A 20,707-nucleotide genomic window follows, 5' to 3' on the forward strand; every position below is an offset into this window, starting at 1 on the left:
CCTTCAGTGACCAGGCAAAGACAAAGAAGAAATCTGCAGCAGGCAAAGATGTGATTCTGCGTGCCGACAAGAAACTGTTCTCCAGACTACTCATTGATGGACAAGCTAGAAAGATAGACCTGAGGGAAGTACTGTCCTATTCCTTGGGAACGGTTTCATATCCTTTAGCCAGTACTGACGGGTCACTAGCGAAAACAAACAAGTCAGCTCTTATGAATATATTGGAGAACAAAGACAAAGACTGCTTAGTTCAACAAGTTCCATCAGATGGGGCTATTCTCTTCGATGGCATGGCAGTCATTCAAGCCATTCGTTCCAAACCAGCTACCTTTGGAGAGTTGGCTGAAAACATCCTACAGTACATGGTCAAGCTAGCTCTGCAGCACAAGTGTACAAGGATAGACTTTGTCATTGACCAGTATCCGAAAATTAGTATTAAGAACCTAGAGCGGTCACGTAGAGCTATGGGTGGGACACAACAGGTGCAAATCTATGGACGGGATCAAAAGGCCCCAACGCAATGGAAAAAGTTTCTATCAGATGGAACAAACAAAGAAGAACTGGCAGAATTCCTCTATGTTGCATGGCGAGATGCTGACCTCACAGTTTTGGGCAGAGACCTCAGCTTGTACATAGCACATGGAGAACTGTGTCACTGTGTTTCAGTAAAAGAGGGTTCACAAACTGTCACTGCTGTTCAAGAACTGACATGTGACCATGAGGAATGTGACACTAGGGTCTTTTTACACGCACAGCATGCTGCACAAGAACACCAAACTGTAGTCATCAAAAGCCCTGATACTGACGTGGCAGTGATTGCTGTAAGCCTGCAGAGAGATTTACAGTGTAGCTTGTATTTCTTCACAGGAGTAGGCAACAGAACGAGGATCATTGATGTGGCTAAGGTGTCAGCAGCTCTTGGCCCCAGTGTTTGTTCTGCACTCATTGGCATCCATACCTTCACAGGTTGTGACTCGACCAGCGCCTTTCATGGCAAGGGCAAAGGGAAGACATTTTCTCTTGCTTGCCAGAAATAAGAATACCTGACTGGGTTCACAAATCTTGGCAGCAGTTTTAACCTTGACCAGTCAACTTTCAACACACTGAGCAAATATGTGTGCCACCTGTATGGCCAGTCATCTGCCAAAAACGTGAACGATGCAAGATACAAATCATTCTGTATGGCATCATCAGCTTTGCCAGAACTCTCCATTCCCCCAACAAGTGATGCCCTCCACCAACATTGCAAAAGGGCAAACTACCAAGCAGCAGTAATGAGACATTCTCTGACTGGTATGATGTGTGCTCCTTCACCCATTGGCAATGGATGGGGCATGGAGGATGGGGAGTTAGCAGTAACATGGATGACTAGAAATCCTGCCCCTGACAGTGTCTTGCAGGTAGTCCACTGCAATTGCAAGAAAAGCAAATGTGAGACTGGAAGATGTTCATGTATGTCTGCAAAACTGTCTTGCACTGATTTATGTGGCTGCCAGGACTGTGCAAATGTTTCAAAGGAAACAGAAGAAAGAGATACATGGGATGATGACTCTGATGAAAGTGATATTGATGAGTGACCCAACATCACCATGTGCTACTTGATTTGTTCCATATTATCAAGATGTATCAATAATTGCCACACTGCCTAAAATCCATTTAAATGCAATGCATATATGCAAATGTTTGTATTTCTTTTTTCTTTCTTTCTGCACAGCCAACAGAATATTTTATTGTGATGCATTTGTATGCTATTTTGGATTTTCATATGAATATTTGTATATTTGTACATATGTATATTTCCTTGTGGGGGATGAGTGACCCAACATGTCACCATGTACTACTTGTTTTGTTCCATAAATATCAAGATGTTCAAGAATTATCACACTCAAGTGTGTGTGTGTGTGTGTGTGGGGGGGGGGGGGGGGGGGGGTACAAATGAGAGATGCTGTGATACTTTGTGGTATTTTAATAAATGTTTCATACCATATGCTGTAATTATTCTGACCTTTAGTGCATTCATTTTTAGTCTAGTGCATTTTTTGCATTATTCCAATGTAGGGGGCGTGGTAACATTTTGATAGATTATCAGTCATTTTGGGCCAAGGTGTGCTGATTTGCTTTAATGACTCATTACACAGTAGGTTGAGACATTTTTTATGTATGAAACATAAGCTTTTGGCTACATTTACTATGTGTATGCTTCATTGTTCTGGGTGACAATCACTTAAGGTGAAGCGTTTTTTTAACAAATGTGCTACATTTCATGATCTGAATTCACATATGAGTAAACTATGGCACAAATACTTGTTTAAGATGTTAGGTATATGTATTTATGACATTTGAGAAAGATTTAGTTTTGCCAAAATCAATAGAACACATTTTATAAGCAAAAACAGCAGCATACGATTTTCGTTTTTTAGTTATACTCTTTCATATACATTTCTGGCTGGTGACAAAATACTGCAGGATATTATGCGGAGAACTTTTAACCCAAGGTCCAGAAGGGTATTGTCTATGGAAAAATGCATTGAAATAGTAGTGCCAAAGACATGGGAACGAAAATTATTTTCTAGGCACTTTTTCTTGGGTCGCAGCACGGCCTATCATTTCTGACAGTTAACCGTCTGCCTGCCGCCATTAATTAATCCCTCGATTGCGTATTGCCAAGGTTTTATCGCGCGTAACACTTACTTTGAAGATCCAAATATCCGTAATCGCATTGTTCCTGTGAAAAGCTGCTGTGTGTGGTATCATGACCGGTTGTTGTTGTCTCGCTCGGCGGTGGAAAAAGCTGACCGCGAGTATCACAGCGCCTGCTACAGGCCGTTGAAAACGCTTGTCTGGGACAAAGCGTCCTCTGCAATGTCGCTTCTGTGAGATAAAGCCGTCTGAAACCAGAGCCGGCAATGTAAGTGGATGCGCGCGCATTTTCAAAATGGCCGCGCCCATTGTGTCAGAAGCATAACAAAGCTAACTGACGGTAGATTTCGATACGATCGTATTAAAACATGCATTAATTAATACATCGCTGTTAAAACGGCTTTTCCGTTTGTGGCAGGCCACAAGATTCTACGTTTTAAAATTCCTATGTTCCCGGCAGGCCTCGTGTTAATTCATATGGGAAAGCAGATGAGGTGGACATAACCACTTCCAAATAAGCATTTATTTTGGAATGCAAATTTGTTGCATTTGCATTGATTATTGTATTTTACAGGCTTTTGCTGTGTTAAGCATGAAGGGAAGCACCTTTTTTGGGGGCCGAGGGGTCCCGCATGCCTTTTTTGGGGCATGTACTACAATACTAGAGGGAGCGAGAACAACAATCTGGTACCACCCACTTACAAAACAAACATGGGTAAATTCTCCTTCTACAGCACTGCCACCCATGGAATGGAATCCCTCAAAACATGCAAATCACTGGCATCCTTTAAAACAAGCCTGAAAATCCACCTTTCAGCCAAAGGGAGAGGAAATGATCGCTCCTCCCTTAGTCAAGTGACTACCCCCCCACGTCTTTATAAGCCCTTTTCCCCCCAACCTGTACATGTCTTTTTTTTGGTGATGGTTTGAATTCTGTTATTCTTAATGTCATGATTATGAATGTTGTTTGACTATACTCTGTACTGTTTACATTTCTACCAAATAAAGGTTTTTTTTTTTTTACTACCTTTGGCCCCAATCTAGAAAAAACTGGACTGTAAAATTGGGTTTAAGTTGTGAAAGAAAGAAAGAAAGAAAGACAAATATGAAATGTCTAAAGTTCTAAATCAACAATTAATTTGACAATATTCATAAGAGTCCTTATGGCTGTGTGTGTGTGTGTGTGTGTGTGTGTGTGTGTCCTTTTTCACATGTTTATTTACCTCTGACGAGCCAACGTACGTACACAAACTACACATTTCGGCCAGATGGGCCTTCCTCAGCGTTGTGAACATGTGAAAAAGGACATTCAATGAATGCTGGCATTCCTTCTTTTAATTGAGTATCTTTGAGCCTTGCACCTACAATAATTCACCCTAAATTGGAGTGTTGCAGGTTTTCTGCTTCGGCAGTCTTTGTTTCACTGTCAGCATACAGAAGTGTGTGTCATGCAGGTGAAATGGGAGAGTTCCTACCTGCTGTGGCAGCAGCCTTATTGAGGTTTTTCCTGTGTTTTTTGCCTCTATTGTGTTCTTCTCCACCGAACGGGACCATGACATCACACACCTGTAGGAAACCATTCATACATGAATTAATCAAACCAATATTAACAATATGCTGCTATGGCGTCTGACAGTGCATTCGAGTTAGCGTTTGCAAACTCTTGAAGCTGCATGTAACTTTGTAACTTTCCTCTTCTACCCTGGATTTTAACCCGGTTTCCTGTGCAAGTTCTTTAGCAAAGCTTGCTTAGGGGATACATTTAATTTCGCCTTTATTTTATTTATTTTTTTATAGAGGGACAGACAGTAGGCTGACAGGAAATGGGGGAGTGACATGCAGTAATGCAGTAAAGGCCGTCGGGATCAGGAGTCGAACCCGCGGCACACTGCCAGACTCGGACTACCGGCCAAGGTGCCTGAACCGCTGCTTGCCCATCAGCCAGATAAATTTAATCTTGAACATGGTCAAAATTTGTCTAGGTGAGACATGACCTTTGACACAATCCAAATGTCTCCATGGAAGATAGCCTTTAGATTTTGATTAATCTTAATAATTCAACATAACAAATTGTTAAAATATAAAATTTAATTTATTTAATTGTGGAACCACCTACATTAATTTTTAAAAATGGTCTGTACATTAATAATAAAACGGTGATTATAGTAATATTATCACAGACATTGTTGAGAATTAAGAGTGAGGAAGCATCCCGACAAGGAAGAGATTGCATACACACTCTCTTCATCCGTTTCTATGGGAGAAAAAACGCTATATTATTATTATATTTAATTGGATTCATGAAGGAATAAGCCTTTGAAATGCCACAGATCAGATGGAATGGAAGTATGGACCTGCGGAGTTAGGGCTGTCTTTCCGTGCGTGATGTGGCAAACATCGTCCAATACGACGCTATGTTTTTGCTTGATATTGTGTGACTGGATAACAATAGCAGCATGTACGATACAACAAATGAAGCATGCTTCCCAAGGAATATGGAGAATTTTTAATTTTAAAAAACAGACAGTGGTCTTGGCTGCAAGTTATAGATTTGCGCACTCACCCTTCGGCGCGACAATAGGTCTTTGCTTGATAGCATTTCATTGGGAGACAATAGAAGCACGGTTGACACAGCATTTTTTTAAAGGTTCAGAAAAGACTGAGCTATGGCAGAGTTAAAACTGTAGTGTTGTTTTATCTCTATGGATAGACGAAGCCAGCAGCCACTGAGGAGCAGTGTTGCCAGATTGTGTCTGAAATAAGTAACCAGGTCCATGAAAATAATCCCAAAAGAAGTGGCTAGATACCAGGGGTTTGCAACCTTTTTTTTTTTAAATTACGTGCCATGTTTTTTTATTTTAGGGATAGTCATAGACGGGGAGCCAGCCATCCGAAATTTGAGAGGACCTGTGATGTCATGTACACTTTTTATTTGTATTTTTTCTATTAATTTGGTCATTAAGGTTCACAGAATGAGAGGTCTGCTCTGCTGGAAAACGTTATGGGCATTTTTGTATACCCCACCATAGACAACCAATATAAGACAAAATGTGATACTTTAAGTAGCATGTGACATGTTCAACTAGGGGGTTTTCATGATTCTGAATCCATTCCAAGCAATAGTTTTGCACGAAAAACACTCCTCGGCCTAAATTCGGCCATATCCACTTTTAGAGTTTTTATTGTGGTAAACAAAAATGGCCAACTTCTTTTCCGCAATGTTTCCGGCAGAGCAGACCTCTCATTCTGTGGACCTTAATGACCAAGTGAATAGAAAAAAAACACAAATAAAAAGTATGTCATGACATCACAGGTTAATCCTTAACCGTTGAGCTTTTGGGTCTGTGGCTCCCCGGTGTGCCATATCAAGACTAATTTTAATGACAGCACATACAAAAATCCAACATATTTTGATTGTCCAGGAATATAACATGTTTCCTTATTTTTAAATATTTTCTTTCACAGTGTTATAATGATCATTATTACTCAGAAAAATAACCCACCGACCGGGGTCGACATATGCCCTTACTGGGCTGCATTCAAGACACTTGCCTTGTGTCTGAAGCTTTGATGGATGTGTTCTGCCCCCCTCCCCCCCATCAAACAAAATGTTTGGTCAAACCATATGGGCTCCATTGGAAATGCATTGGAGCGGCCATTAAACACAGACACAAGACAAACACAAGACAGGTGTCTTGAATGTGTGAATGCAGACCAGTAAGGGCATATGTCGACCCCACCCGCTCACCTCCGCCCCACCCCCCCCGGTGCTGCAGCCATCTTGGATCCTAAACAATATAAACAAATGGGAGAGGGGTGGGGCCGAGAAAGGTCCTTATTGCTCCCGATGTGCAGGTTGCATCCTTGCATGTTTTCCTCTTTCATCGGTGTATGAATGTGTGTGTGAATGGGTGAATGTAATGCACATGTATGTAAATCGCCTCGGATAAAGGTGCTATATAAATGCACCATTTACATACATACATTTACATTCATATATTTGAATATATTTTTTTAAATAGTTTATTTTAAACCAAAAATGCTCTCTCATACACTTATGCCGCAGTGTGCCAGTGATCACCCTCCTTATTTGTGCCCATGTTGGGACTGGTGCCTAAGGTTGCCTATAGCCCATTTTAAAATATCCAATTTATAAGCTCCGTTGTAACCAAATGGACCCATAACAATCTCATGGATAATGGCAGGCATCAGCTTACAACGTAAACAAAAACAATAACTTCGGACTAATCTTTGTGTGTGAAAACATTTATTTTAAAAGTGGATATAGTTTTGTTTATATTATCCATGTACATACAAATGTTATCACTCTGACCTTTAAATGAACCCTCATGATGTATATGTGTAGTGTGTACATACAGTACCTGGCATATGTAAGTCTTCTTCTTGGGTTTCTCATAGTGACTCTCTATGTCCGCTGCAGGCAGATGAGAGGGTTACAACAGATGTAAATTCTCTTTTGTTCCACCGTCAACCAAAGCACTCAATAACAGATAACTAACTACTGGGAGAGTGCAATACTGCAATACCTGAACCTTGATATATTTGCACAGTGTGGGTAGGATAATTATTTTTGAGTGGTGTAAACCACTCCTACGACTGGCTTTGTTAGTTTACGTGTCTGTCTGTCTGTCTGTTCGTAAAAAATGAGCATGGTTGCTACGGTCACCCAGTTCACACGGGTGTGATTTCATTACGTCAGACATTACGTCAGACCACAGCTGATCAGGCTATATAAGACCTTACCACTCAGTTCACACAGGTGTGATTTTTTGTACTATGAACTGTGTATGTATGTATGTATGTATTATGTATGTATGTATGTATGTAATGCAGCGGTTCCCAAAGTGGGGTCCGCGACGCATAGCCAGGGGGTACCTGAAATAATTCCCAGAAAAAAATATATATTTTCTTTTTTTTTAAACTTTTTTTAACATTAAAATTATCCCTGATGTAATGTATAACGCGGTCTCTTGGTGCCCAAGGTGCCGTTCACACCTATCAGACAGCCGTCTTATCAAAGTCTTGTCGTCTCATCTGTCTTATCGTTTTGCCGCATCAGTTTCCCACAATGCTTTGCGGGTGTGGGCGGTGCGAGGGCGGTGCGAGGACATGCGGAAACAGATCCACGTGAGACTGCGGAACAACAACAACACCCCCCACGCTTCTCTCCCCCACAAAGTTACAGTAAAGTTTTTCTGCTCGGCGACGGTGAATTGTGACACAAAAAGATGTCTAGTACACAAAAGGGGGCTTTGGTGCTACTTGCCGTTGTTACTGGCGATTGAATACTTTACAGTTTGCAGAAAAGTGCCCAGGAATGTACTTCAGACGGAAGCAACATACATCAGCTACGCTACGGTAACATTTCTATCCTGCTAGAGTTTAGTAGGCCTAGTAGCCTACTGCTAGCAAACTTCCTAACTCAAGCTGTGCACTGCATGTTGGTTACATTTTGTACGCTGTATAATAATACTAGCGAAATTAATGTCGCAATAATACTAATCAGTAGCAGTGCTTCTCAAAGTGTAGTCTATGCCCTGGTCCAGTAATTATAGCGAGGGGATTTTTTTTCACTGCTGTGCGAGGGGTCCAACTTTGCCGATAATAAACAAAACTACGTCTCTGTTCCCCATATTCTCTCTAAAATGCACTATTTTTGTCATGAAATAAAATGCATCCAAGTGGAATGGCAACAGGTACATTGCTTTATTAAAATGGCACAACGTGCATTTATAGAGAAACTGGGTACCTGAGACGCTTCCCAGCCTGGAGAATATACTTTTTCCTAGGTCTATAGGCTTGGTTTCGGTGAGTAACAACGTGGTTTTGTTTATTTTCTGTAAAGTATAATCACTCGCACGGCCGTGCTAAAGCACTGGATCATGGCTAAGTGGACCCCAGGGACGCTTGCGGGAGATCCCTCGGTAAATACGTCCGAAATACAGAAAACTAGGGTCCCGAAAGGACTAAAGGGGGTCCCCAGGTGAATGATAGGCTATTAGTAATAGTTAGGAACCAAATGGACCCGTATTGGTTTGGTCTGTTACTCAGAGAGTGTATAAATGGAACGAAATGATATTTATTGTAGCATAATGCATGGCAAACTGTACCTGGGTCCTTGAAATGAAAATAGTTAAATCAGTTAAAAAAAAAAACTCATGGGGTAACTAGCTTATCTTTTCAAATGGGGGTCCGTGGGTGGGTGTCAAGAGGTACTAGCTGCAGCCTCCTCCTTAATTGTCACACATCTGTAAATGTAATGCATGTATCACATGCATACTGTAAAGCAGCGGTTCTCAAACCTTTTCATGTCAAGGAAACCCAACTACTATGAATTTCGTTTTATAGTAGGCTTGTTGATTATTTTTACAATATACAATTTAGGCATTTAGCAGATGCTCTTAATCCAGAGCGATTTACAGTAAGCAATAATCAAACATGGTAATATATCAAATGCATGATAAAAGTAATCAAGAATCAGACATACGCTATGCTAAGAACCTAACAGTGGAATATCTATATAATGAAACGTGTACAATAGGGTGCTATATCTACATAAAATGCTATCTATTGTTACATAAGTTGAGCCTTTGCATACGCCTGTAAGGTCGCCGAGGCTACGGGCATAATGCAGTAATGGTCTTTTTTTAGGCTAGGGGCCAAAGTTTTGTACACTCAGTTACAGACCCATAAGGGTCCATTTGGTTCCAATCTATCATTTAGCGGCGGACCCCCTGGCACTCCCTCAAGGAAGGAAATTTAGATTTTAGTTTTAGTCATAGTCTCTTGAATAGTTTTCATTTAGTTTTAGTCACATTTTAGTCACCTACATCTACAGTTGATTTAGTCGAACAAAATGTATTTTGGCGGGCCTTGATGCCGTCGTAATGACTGTTTGTACACTTGCTGAAAATAGCTGATCTACAAGCCCACAACGCACCGCAGCGACGTGTTGTTGGCTTGTAGATCGGCTATTTTCAGCATGCACCTCATTGTAAAATGACTTATACTGGATCTCTTGTCCACTAGTCCCTTCCTAACATTTTAGTCTCGTTTTTATTTGTTGATGAAATTGTCAGTATATTTAGTCTTAGTTTTAGTCATCATAGCTTAGGTTTTATTTAATTTCCATTTAGTTTGTCAGTGGTAAAAGGTAGTCGACGAACATTGTTCGTCTTAGTTTTAGTCGACGGAATCAACACTGGGAACCACTGATGTATAAATGTGAGGGCGGGGACTTCATGTAACTTTTTGAATGCTTAATTTTAAATGGAAAAAACCTCTCCCAGCAGGAGCTGATGCAGGAGAGATGGGAGATGGACGACAATTGGGCCATCGCATGTGACGGCTACGCATCAGGAAGAAAGCCAGCTAACACCATGCACCAAATGCCTTATTCTTTATAATTACATACAGTATTAACCCATTTAGACCTGAGGACGATTCTACAAATGTTTTCTAAATCCTGACAGTTTTCAGAAATGTTTCTATGTCAGCGGTTCTCAACGTTTTTCATGTCAAGGTCCCCAACAACTATATGTAATTGGCAGCCGACCCCATCTGAAAATATGTTCCAGGGACCCCACAGAAGCAAAGATTTGAGTTAAAAGCGTTCGCTCTGAAAGACTATATATTAAAAAATTTGAGACACGATCTTTAAAAAATAGCAGATCTACAAGCTTGTAGATCTGCTATTTTTCAATAGCTAAAGTATAACATAATGCTTAAAACACCAAATGGGGTTCCCGTCCAGAATGCGTTAAAACATTTATATCGATGGCCTTTGTAAAATGTTGTATTTATTAATTCAATTATTCTGAATAAGGTTATATTTTAGATTTTTGGATTGATTTGTATTTTATATTTGTATTATCTTATTATAGTATAATATTGGAGGAAACAGACCCTAAAGGCTCATACATAGTCTGGATTTTCGGTGGTGGGGTGACCACCGAACTACAACATGACGTCACGAGCCGCGGTGAAGAGCAAACCACCGCCACCGCTCTTCGCTCTGTTTTTACTCACCACCGTTCAACGTTATTTCAGCTCCGGTGGTCACCTCACCACCGGAGCGGTGGTCACCTCACCACCGAAAATCCAGACTATGAATGAGCCTTTAATGGGTCCAGACCCACTGTTAGAGAAGATTGAAAACTCAACTGTTTTCGACAAATATTTGGAAAATTGGATTGAGTACGTTAGCCCATCAAGGGTCAGGGGATCTTAGTATAATCTGATCGACATGAGGAATTTACTTTAAAAAAACATGTTTTTGTCTTCTGTCAATGTGTAATGATGCATGCATATAGAAATGTGGACTGCTTTCAGTCCACATTTATCACAAACACATTTATCTGTTCTGTCAAATCACTAAACTAAAAAAAAAGGTAGGTTCAACATGAATTGCATTATTGATTCGGTGTTGTAGTAGGCTAATATTAGTTATATTACATATACTGTATATGTATACATATAAGAAGTCATGGCTGGAATAGCTGCTGCTTTCATCTAGTGAGGTTCTGAATCCAAAATATTCTGTACCATGTGTTAGCTTTTAATAGTTTGGTTTAAACAGTCCTTTTAACAGATGGGCCTACTGTATATGTACACATCAAAACGTCAATGAATGAATCACTCAAACAACATGGTTTGTATTTTATTGCATGGAGTTGCCTGATCACTACATCCCTGGTTCATATTCTGATATGATAAAGTCAAGTGTTGATTCCAAGCAGTGTATTCAAAGTAGACCTACTCTATTGACATCCATCCAGAAGAGTGGGCACTAATGAGTGCATGCCATGGGCATCTCAATTTGAATGTTCTGTTATATATATATATATATATATATGGAAAATGTTCTGAAGTAATAACCTACAGTACAAATTGACACTCATTGGCATGTGGACCCCCATTAGAAATGATATGCAAGGGACCCCCATAAAAGATTTTTCTATAGCAGTGATTCAACCATTTTCATTTCAAGGACCCCAGGTTTGACCTCAATTAGGCCCATTGAATGGCATTTCTATCTGGGACCCCAATGTTTAGGCCTATTGTAAATTCAAAGTTAACTTAACTTACAGTACAAATGGGTCCATTTGGTTCCATTTGTACACTGAGTTACAGACCCAAAAGGTCCATTTGGTTCCTAATTATTATATAGCTGGGGACCCCCTGGAACACTCAAGGACCCCTGGGGGTCCCCAGACCCCACTGTGGGAACCACTGGGCTAATGTGCATTACCACTGTCACATGACTGACAGTTGGAATCATAGCTGCTGGCTGTCATTATTGAGAGGTTCCAAAATGTACTGTATATGTGCTCTATTCAAAGTACCTCTATTGACCGGGCTACTGGCGGCCTGAGGGCCACATGTGGCCCCCACCTTCACTTAATGCAGCCCGCAGGTTAATATCAACTGGCGGCCTGGGGGCCACATGTGGTTTATACCATCCCTCTACACTGGGGGCGCTGTTTATACCATCCCTCTACACTGGGGGTGCTGTTTATTCCATCCCTCCCCACTGGGGATGCTGTTTATACCAGTCTCTTTGTCATAGCATCCCTCCCCACTGGGGGCGCTGTTTGTACCAGTCAGTCTGTCATACCATCCCTCCCCACTCGGGGCACTGTTTATACCAGTCTGTCATACCATCCCTCCCCACTGGGGGCGCTGTTTATACCAGTCTGTCATACCATCCCTCTACGCCGGGGGCGCTGTTTATACCAGTCATACCATCCTTCCCCACTGGGGCCGCTGTTTATACCAGTCAGTCTGTCATACCATCCCTCCACACTGGGCCCCCACATGTGGCCCCCACCTTCACCTAATGCGGCCCGCAGGTTAATATCAACTGGCGGCCTGAGGGCCACATGTGGCCCCCACCTTCACCTAATGCGGCCCGCAGGTTAATATCAACTGGCGGCCTGATTTTTTTTTGGCGGCCCCCTATGGTCGCGGCCCACCGGGAAAATGCCCGGTATGACCTGTGGCCAGTCCAGCCCTGCAGTACACCTTGACACTCAGCCTGTGGACCCCCATTACAAATTATATGCCAGGGACCCCCATAAAGTTTGACCTGAATTAGGCTACGGGCGGCCATTTAATGGCATTTCTATCTCTGGGACCCCAATGTATATTGTAAATTCAACTTAACTCTGTGTACAAATGGGTCCATTTGGTTCCATTTGTACACTGAATCCATTTGGTTCCTAATTATTATTTAGCTGGGGACACCCTGTAACACTCAAGGGTCTTGATCATTTTGACAGATGGGCCTATATGTACACATATCAAAACGTCAATGAATGAATCACTCCAACAGGGTTTGTATTTTGAGAGAACTGATCTCTGCTTCATATTGTGACATTATATGCAGAAACATGGCAGATTTTATTTGTCAAGCTTGGGAAAGAAGACCGAGTACTCTGTATAAATCTGAGTTGTAATGTAATGTAAACATGCTGTAAATGCAATTGTGAAAAAGTGTCTTATAAATCCATGAGGGTTGGGCAGATTGTGTGCAGGACACGGAAATAAATAAACAATAATAAAAAAAGTCAAGTCTAGTAGTACAGTAGGCCTATACATGACTTGGGCATAGAGCCAACATGGTACAATTGCATCATTAACAGACCTACATTTATCCCTCAACGTATTGTTTATATGCCCAAAATGATTAGCTCTAGGTTTTGGAAAATATAATAGTCATGCATAGCCGACTTTACATTTAAATTACTAGGCTACGATCATACTCTCCAGTCATCTCCATGAACATGGCATTCATATTAACTTTGTTATATAACTACCAAAGCATATGGGGTGGTTTAAAGTATGCGCTTACTTCATTTATAGCCTAATCTCGCAACCTCTGTGTAAAGCACTGATGTCCTTTTATATCTTTGGTCTGTGGTCAGGCGGATTATTTATTATGGGTCGGGTGGATTAACAAATTAATGCGAGGGGGAACGAGGGATCCCAAACTTCACGGAGTCGACGCGACACCTGAAGTATTTGATGGCTTGCATGCAATCTCTTTTGATATGCTACTGTACTGTTTCTGGGTTGGGAGTAGCTCTGGTCCATACCCTAAAATGCTTCTATGATTCTGCCAACGCAGGGCAGAATCATAGAAGCATTAGGCTATGGACCAGAGCTAGGTTAGGAGTGAATGACAAAATGCATGCACCTTGAATTATAATGTTTGTTTTAATTTTCTGTTCGGCCACGACGGGCAGGGATTCTATTTTCCTGTTGAATTGCTTACTGTACCAGACCAAACTACTTTACTTTACAATAAAATCCTTTTCGTTCCGAAAGTGCCTCTTTCCTCTTCCGTGACTGTGCAGCAAAAAAAGAATACAAGTGTGAAAAGACCGCCCAGTGTAGCGTCACAAACGGACCTTCTCTCCTATTGGTTGGCGGGTAAACCCAACCCCTTTTGTCTTGTCTGAAGTCCCACCCAGGTCTTTCAATGTTTCGCCTACAGCTCGCTTCATGCCTTGTGTCTTGCCCCCCACACCCCATGTAACAAGTTTGTCTCATCAAACCACGTGACTCCCATTGGAAATGAATTGGAGCTGTTTCACCGCTCCGTTTTTGATGAGACTTTGATAAGACGGCTGTCTGATAGGTGTGAACGGCGCCCAAGACAAATTTCTCCTCGGAGACAATAAAGGCTATTGAATTGAATTACAAAGGGTTAACCATTTCCTCCATAACCGCACAACAAAAAACGCTAGCACCGCACACATACTTTGCCTATGCAACGATGATCACAGCTGTTTGTTCTCCTTGCCGAGATAATTTTTTATATTAGCATTTAGAAAAAAGACAATCAAATCAAATAGATAATCTACAAGCTCACAAGTCATAATGCAGATTGATTTTATATTATTTAAAGGAGTCCGAAAAATGCACACAAAGTGCACAAAGGCATCTTCAGGCATCTCTGCCTCAGAGCATACAGGTGTGCATAAGACTTTGTTGAATATTATTTAAAGGGAAATTAAGAAAAAAGCCTAATAGCATTAAGCTCCGCACAAGATAGGGCCTTGTATCTCAGTTCTAACTAAATGAGACGCCTACATCCAGTCTTACCTTCAGAAGAAGAATCAGAATCACCATGAGACTTGACTTCCTTGGCCTTCTTGGATTTCGCCTTCCTTTTACGAGCTCCTATGAACATAAAAACCTTTTAGTTTTGAGGTGTGCATAGTTTACTTACACGGTCGTGTTTCAACCCAAGTTTGTTTTGTCGTTTTCAGGAGACGTTTTTTGACTACTTAAAAGGTAAAGGAAATATGAAAAAAAGCTGGCAGTGGGACGATCATTTATATATTTAATCTGGCAGTGAATGAGTTAACTCATTCATGCCCCAAACCCCCCAAATCCCATACAATATATATTTTGAGATCTAAATGCAGACCAAGTATTTTGCATCAAATACTATAGCTTTATTTTCGGGGATTTGTTAGTGTTTCGGGCATTAAGGGGTTAATAACAAAAAATGCCCAAGGGATATCACTGGGCACTCTCTCACTCTCCCTCATAAAAACCACGAAACCACGTTCACCCCCACGGCTCCCGGACTACACTTTGCAGTCATTTGGACAATATACAATTACATCACATTATACTGCCTATATATATATATATATATATATATAGGCAACCACACTCCCCAGGATTTTGTTGTCAATGCCTGTGTGCGAATTCAGATCAATTGCTCCAGCCAGAGGAGAAGGGAGCTATCACGTTACGAGGAGAGTGTTGCGCGATGTCTAATGACATCTCTCCCCCTCTGCCACTTAGATGCCAAACTTTTCCTCTGACATTTCTTTAAGTTAATTCCTAATTGAGGTCAAGTCAGATTCATGAAACGTTCTTAAAAGGCAGAATGTTCTTATGACGATGAATCCCAATCCTCGTAACTAGAAGGGGTGTGCCAGTTCATCCTAATTACCATAGGGAACCGCCCCACCAATCCCCATATAGGGCATGGGGAGGCAAGTGTTATAGAATACCTAAACTAAGGGTGATGTGGTGGTGCCTGGCTTCAACTCAACCGGTCTGTTTGGGTTGGATTGTAATTTTAAGGCCCGTCGAAAACTTTAAAGCAGTGCTTCCCAAACATGGTCATGTCAGGGAGTCGGACCCCCACATTGGCATGCATTCCTAAGCCCCCACATGGAAATATTTTCTGCTAGGGAAGTTTTTCAAGAACGGTTTCAAAAATAGCCAATCTACTAGTTCAAAATGGGCAATAGGAGATTGTAGATTGGCTATTTTCAAAGTATATAATGGGGTTAAAAGTGGTAAAACAGTTTTGCTGTGGACCGCCTGGAACTTCCTCAAGTACCCCTGGGGGTCCCCAGACCAGACTTTGAGAACCACTGGTGTAAAGATATGATATAAATAGTATTTAAAACTGTATAATTGAAGTAATAATAAATCATAAATTATTTTTCCAAAAACAAAGCCTCCTTCTCCTCCCACACCCGCTGCTTATTTGCTCTGCCCAATATTTGCTCTAATTATGATGTCGGGGACAATTTTTGGCGCTCGCCGACAAAACCTCCGATCTGACGCAAGATCGGGCTTTGATCGCCGAGGTTTTGCTCGCTGTGTGTGAACGGCTCTGCGATAAGATATACTGTAGCGCCGATAAAAGCGCTCGCCGACGCCTTCCCGACAATTTCTGAATATCTAGCAGGTTTGATATTTGGCTCTCTCACGGACTGGACATCGTACAGTATGTACGGGGTTGCGACCGCGTCCCGAGAAGGCCATATTACAGCCAATGAGACCACAGGACAGCTGTGCTCACTGACACTCTGTCTGTCGACTGTATCGATAGATGATCATGATAATATATATAACCTTTATTCCTTGGGTAAATCGCTGTGTTGTACATATTGGTAGCTATATAGCGCAATGTTGCATTTCACTTGAATGATGTTGATAAAACCGCATTGGAATCAACAGTGCAGAGCAAACCTTTGGACCTTGTGCGCTGTGTGTGTGTGCGCGCGCGCGCGCGCGCGCGCGCGCGCGCGCACACACACACACACACACACACACACACACACACACACACACACACACACACACACACACACACACACACACACACACACACACACACACACACACACACACACACACACACACACACACACACACACACACACACACTCACACACACAGAGAGACATAGTTATTTAATGAAAATCAAGATTTAACGTCCTGTCTCGCTATACGCTATACCCTGCAAATAATCAGAGATTGGATATCGGTCATCATTTCAATATCGTGCATCTCAAATATTATCCAGAAATATGAAATCATTAGTGCACTTTGACCTGAGATCAGATTCTAAAAATGTCTTCTACATCCTGACAGTTTTCTGAAAAAGCTGTTTCTATGTCAGTCGTTCTTCGATTTTTCAATAGCTAAAGCTACATAATGCTAACACCAAAAGGGGTTAGTGCACTTTGACAAATCTGAAAACATCATTATGATCATAGCAGTAACCATATGAACCCCAGCATGCTGGGCTGGGGAACATGAGACTAAAATATAGGAAATAGCCCATGTCTGTATGTGAATCTTTTTTTGTGGCATTTTGTTCGAAACAGACTAATCTGTGAGCTTTGGAAGCCAATCAGGATGGAAGATGGGAAATGGTGCAGATCCGTGTTGATCACATGACTATGGAGATAGTGTATACCGAATTGTGTGATGTATGGATAAAATGTGTACGAGGAATCCCTCAGGCTCTCCTGAGAGATCCTCGGTCACAACCTCGTTGTTGTGTTTGGAGGTTTATACAGTTGGGTAAAATATCACTTCACAATAAAGCAGCATGCTATGTAGTAAAATAAATAAATAAATAAAAACACATGACATTAGGGATTCCGATCCAACAATTTCTGTGTTAGCCGATACCGAATACCGATACCAGTGCTTTTTTTTAAAAAGTGTAAAGTACATGTACTCATGTTGGTTGCGCTATCACGTAGAATAACGTGAAGTTTAGCCCTGGTGATGTTCCACTTTGCGCGCGCGCACACACACACACACACACACACACACACACACACACACACACACACACACACACACACACACACACACACACACACACACACACACACACACACACACACACAGTGTATAATTATTATATTTTAGTCATATTGTTGATGTTGTTCTGCCAACCAGGTGAAGAAATCACAGATTGAGACTTTAACCTATTAAACCAATTAAAATGGGGTAGCAATGTTTCCTGCAGGAAAAAGCTTTGTCATGGTGCTGAGCATGGGGGGACCTTCTGGCACGCCGAACATTTTGATGAATTAATTAATTAATTTAATTAATTAATTAGATTAATAAATTACAGGCATGCAAACAGGCCAAGGTGAAAAAGGTGACTGTGTGCGGGGCACGGCGCTGTGCCCCGGGCGAAGTGTTTATCGGTACTAAACCCACTTTGGGGCCCCCATGAGGCCCCCACCTTCACATAATGCGGTCCGCAGGTTAATATCAACTGTAGGCTGGGGGCCACATGTGGCCCCCAGCCTACAGTTGAGGGATGTTTATACCATCCCTCTACACTGGGGGCGCTGTTTATACCATCCCTCTACACTGGGGGCGCTGTTTATACCATCCCTCTACACTGGGGGTGCTGTTTATACCATCCCTCCCCACTGGGGACGCTGTTTATACCAGTCAGTCTGTCATACCATCCCTCCCCACTGGGGACGCTGTTTATACCAGTCTGTCATACCATCCCTCCCCACTGGGAGCACTGTTTATACCAGTCAGTCTGTCATACCATCCCTCCCCACTGGGGGCGCTGTTTATACCAGTCTCTATGTCATACCATCCCTCCCCACTGGGGGCGCTGTTTATACCAGTCAGTCTGTCATACCATCCCTCCCCACTGGGGGCGCTGTTTATACCATCCCTCTACACTGGGGGTGCTGTTTATACCATCCCTCCCCACTGGGGACGCTGTTTATACCAGTCTCTGTCATACCATCCCTCCCCACTGGGAGCACTGTTTATACCAGTCAGTCTGTCATACCATCCCTCCCCACTGGGGGCGCTGTTTATACCAGTCTCTCTGTCATACTGTACTGTACTAGCCCTCCTCCCCGGCCTGTGTGTGTCTGTGTGTTAGGCTGTGCAACAGTGACACTTGGTGGTGAACAAACACTATAACGCTATGTTCGTGCTCGGACACAGCCAGGGACACAGGGACACAGCCAGGGACACAGCTAGGGACACAGCCAGGGACAGACCCAGGGACAGACCCAGGGACACAGCCAGGGATAGACCCAGTGACACAGGGACACAGCCAGGGACACAGGGACACAGCCAGGGTCAGACCCAGGGACACAGCCAGGGATAGACCCAGTGACACAGGGACACAGCCAGGGACACAGGGACACAGCCAGGGTCAGACCCAGGGACACAGCCAGGGACACAGGGACACAGCCAGGGTCAGACCCAGGGACACAGCCAGGGACACAAGGACACAGCCAGGGACACAGGGACACAGCCAGGGACACAGGGACACAGCCAGGGACAGACCCAATGACACAGGGACAGACCCAATGACACAGGGTCAGACCCAGGGACACAGCCAGGGACACAGGGACACAGCCAGGGACACAGGGACACAGCCAGGGACACAGCCAGGGACAGACCCAATGACACAGGGACAGACCCAATGACACAGGGTCAGACCCAGGGACACAGCCAGGGACACAGCCAGGGACACAGCCAGGGACAGACCCAATGACACAGGGACAGACCCAATGACACAGGGACAGACCCAATGACACAGGGACACAGCCAGGGACACAGGGACAGACCCAGTGACACAGGGACACAGCCAGGGACACCGGGACAGACCCAGTGACACAGGGACACAGCCAGGGACACAGGGACAGACCCAGTGACACAGCCAGGGACACAGGGACAGACCCAGTGACACAGGGACACAGCCAGGGACACAGGGACAGACCCAGTGACACAGGGACACAGCCAGTGACACAGGGACACAGCCAGGGACACAGGGACAGACCCAGTGACACAGCCAGGGACAGACCCAGGGACACAGCCACACACACATACTGTAGCTGTCTATAGAGTGGTTGCACCACTCAAAAATTACAGATGATTATTTACTAAATCAGTACAAATCTATAGTCAGTATTGAGCAAGATGTTAACATTAATTTCCTGATAGTCATAGAACAATTAATTTACTCCAACAGTTTGAGGAGTGCTAGCCCCTCCTATATTCAGCTATAGTGTAGATTTGTCCTAAATGCCATTGACAATGAATGGAGAATAATTGTCATATATATCGGCTATTTTTGTCCTACACATTCATTGTCACAAAAATGACAATGAATGAATGATGTATGATGATACTGTAAGAGTGCCGCTCACTTCACACAGGTGTGATTTAAAAAAAAAAAAAGGTCCAACACTCCCATCTCAAAATCCCTTATAGTTACACTCTTCACATCATGTCAAATAGAAATTATATTCACTGGCAAAATAATAAATTATAATAAAAATAGTTTTGGAACAGGGTCAGTTTACTTCCATTATTTTAGCCTTGGTCAATTTAAGACATGTAGATAAGAGTAACATCCTCTCCTTATTCAACAGTTGAGCTGCATGTTTTCTTTTTTAATAGATCTATTTAGTATATATAAGCCCTGGGGGGGGGGGGGTGTAGGACTACAAGTTGTATGTATCAAGCGTTTTATTTATTTACTCACACGCACGCACGCACGCATGCATGCACACACACGTGCACGTGCTTTATTCATTTACTCGCATGCATGTATGCACACACGCGAGCACACACACACACAGCGAGAGAAACTGACGCCGGCGTGTCCACACCACAGACAGTATAACGCAAGGTGCTAACGTTGCTAATGCTAACTAGTAGCAGCTGCACTTGCAGCTAAACTATGGGATTGACTGGCGAGTCCCGCGTCCACACAAAC

At 42.7% G+C, this 20,707-nt stretch overlaps 1 protein-coding gene across 1 annotated transcript in view; it reads right to left on the bottom strand.

Moving 5' to 3' along the window:
- Positions 1–536: 536 nt before the first annotated feature.
- LOC306916330 (uncharacterized protein) overlaps positions 537–20,707 on the bottom strand; it is a gene marked incomplete at its 3' end in the record, with an annotated part of 35,152 nt that continues 14,981 nt past the window's right edge. Inside the window, exons 7-10 of the mRNA XM_079494164.1 lie at positions 14,770–14,847; positions 7,023–7,075; positions 4,116–4,206; positions 537–655 (exon numbers count right to left, since the gene is read on the bottom strand). Of these exons, the coding sequence (XP_079350290.1) occupies positions 537–655; positions 4,116–4,206; positions 7,023–7,075; positions 14,770–14,847 (341 nt within the window). The remainder of the gene's footprint in view (positions 656–4,115; positions 4,207–7,022; positions 7,076–14,769; positions 14,848–20,707) is intronic.

Source organism: Electrona antarctica (assembly GCF_951216825.1).
Source record: "Electrona antarctica genome assembly, chromosome: 23".
Classification (NCBI taxonomy): domain Eukaryota; kingdom Metazoa; phylum Chordata; class Actinopteri; order Myctophiformes; family Myctophidae; genus Electrona; species Electrona antarctica.